At 57.3% G+C, this 2122-nt stretch overlaps 1 protein-coding gene across 1 annotated transcript; it reads right to left on the bottom strand.

Annotated features, from left to right (window-relative positions):
• Nucleotides 1–329: 329 nt before the first annotated feature.
• LOC119324582 (trafficking protein particle complex subunit 12-like) lies at nt 330–1595 on the bottom strand. The gene has a single exon (XM_037598360.1). The coding sequence runs from the start codon at nt 1464–1466 to the stop codon at nt 495–497; it is 972 nt and encodes a 323-aa protein (XP_037454257.1). The 5' UTR covers nt 1467–1595; the 3' UTR covers nt 330–494.
• Between the last annotated feature and the right edge of the window lie 527 nt (nt 1596–2122).

Raw genomic sequence — 2122 nt, 5'->3', positions numbered from 1 at the left:
GCCATCTTACAGGCTTTAGTTAAGGCATTCTTTAACCTTTGCATTAATCAGAAAAGGAATTATCATGGCGCAGCAATAAAACATTTCATAATTACAATGTTGAATTGCTTTTAGTAAGGATAACAACAGGAACAAACTTATCACCAAACACCAAATACATATGATCATTGCATTCCAAACTTTAGCCTTCGAGCGCATATTAGTCATTCTAAACTATGCAAAAAGTATTCCAAACATGTACGATAACTGCATTTCAAGCAGCACAACATAATGCTAGAAATTCCCCATTATTTGTTAACCACACAGTACCTTCCAGTTGAGCAAGTCACTGCAACCACGTAACTTTCAGTTATCATTAGATGATAAATGTCATGGAAACATGAACAATCAAACTCCAGTGTGTGGAGCAACTATAGCAACACAAATACACAATCTCTCTGCTAGAGCACATCCTAGCAGCAGGTGAATAATTCAATGCTGAATTCCAGTACCTCCTACATGCGTGTGCAGGACTTGTCGAAGTCGTCTGGTGCCACCCTCGTTATCCAATCGGCAAGGGTTCGCTTGACCTCACCATGGTTGACGAAGGCAAGCTCGTACATGCTACACAAATTGACCACCACTGTCTCATTGAGCGCCGCCGTGGGCATAGTCTCCAGCGCGCCCTCAAGCACCTTGATGGCATCGCCGAGGTCCCGCGAGTACATTAGGCATAGCGCCTTGTTGTTCACGGCGATGGCGTCAGCCGGGTCAGCTTCAATACAGAGCTCGTACTCCCGCACCGCTGCGGCATAGTCCTTAGCCACGATGCACTCGAGCGCGCGGTTGCGAGACAGGAGGCTGTCGTGAGAGGAGTCGCCGGCCGCGACGGATTCAACGTGTTGGAAGACCGCGGAGGCGGCAGCGAGGTTGCCGATCTGGAGGTGGGCATAGGCGAGGCGGGAGAGCAGGACCGGGTTGTCCGGCTCGCGGGCGACGAGTTCAGCGACGAGGGCAAGGGCGACGTCGAACTCGCGGTGGGCGAGGTGATCGGAGGCGAGGACGGACGCGACAAGGGCGTCACGACGGCGCCACTCCGGATGCTGGGAGTCGGGGCGGGCGCGGACCGATGAGAGAAGCGTGTAGAGGCGGTCGAGAGCGAGGGGGCGGTCGGGGAAGAAGAGCGGGAGGAGAGCGTGCAGGAGGCGAAGAAGAAAGGGGGGCGGCGGGCAGCCGGGATCGGGGTGAAGTGAGGCCAGTAGGGCGGCGCCGTCGGGGTAGCGGCGGAGCTTGGCGAGGGAGAGCGCCGAGAGCGCAGATAAGAGGAGGCGGTGGTGCGGGTGATGGGCGTGGGAGGGGTGAGCGAGGTTCGCGAGCAGCGCTTGCCACTGTCCACGCGTGGCTAGATCATAGGGGATGGAGAGGTCGGGCAGAGGGGCCGCGGCGGCGGAGGTCGCCGGAGACCCCAGGGCGGAAGTGGCAGACATGGTGGGATCGAGATCTGGTGAGGGGAGCGCAGGAGGAAGACGCCAATGATTTCCTTCGTTTTCTTGACCTCAAAGAAGGAGGAACTACGAGAAGTGCATCGCTGCACCGAGCGACAGATGCACCCAGCGCATCTACGGTGCGCAGAGCGTCGCGATGCGGGGCGAGCTGGCTTGCTACTTGGCGTATCTTCTACTAGCAAAAGCAAGAGAGGACGGAGAACCAAATCATCCTGTCCATCAAAACCTGCAATCTGATGGTCTATATCCCTCCAGCATACTAAACGTGTTTTATGCCTTAATTACCCACCATTGCCATTGCCTTAATTAATTACCCATGGTGCCATCAGGGTAACATCGGACTAATCCTACCCGCTGGCTCGAAAAACAAAAACCGCTCCGCACGCCACGCCCGCACCATGCCTCGCCCGCTCCACCTCCCAGCGGACACCGATCCTCCACCGTCGTCCGCCCCGTCCACCACCCGCCGATCCACTCGGCCTCCGCTGCCGCCCGCCGCCCTAAATCCTCGCCCTTCTCCGCCACCGCCGCTCAGCTTGGCCTCCTCCGTCGCACGCGAGGAGGTGGAGGGTGAGCGCGGTGTCCAGGAAGGTGGCGAGGCGGAGGCGGGGGAGTAACGAGATGGCCACCGGGTCGTG

The sequence above is a fragment of the Triticum dicoccoides genome, chromosome 6B (genome assembly GCF_002162155.2).
Source record: "Triticum dicoccoides isolate Atlit2015 ecotype Zavitan chromosome 6B, WEW_v2.0, whole genome shotgun sequence".
In the NCBI taxonomy this organism is placed as follows: Eukaryota; Viridiplantae; Streptophyta; class Magnoliopsida; order Poales; family Poaceae; genus Triticum; species Triticum dicoccoides.
This window is presented reverse-complemented; position numbering and strand designations above follow the sequence as displayed.

What these genes read in the sequence shown, in the direction of transcription:
- LOC119324582 (XM_037598360.1), bottom strand. Translation starts at nt 1,466, where the DNA reads ATGTCTGCCACTTCCGCCCTGGGGTCTCCGGCGACCTCCGCCGCCGCG.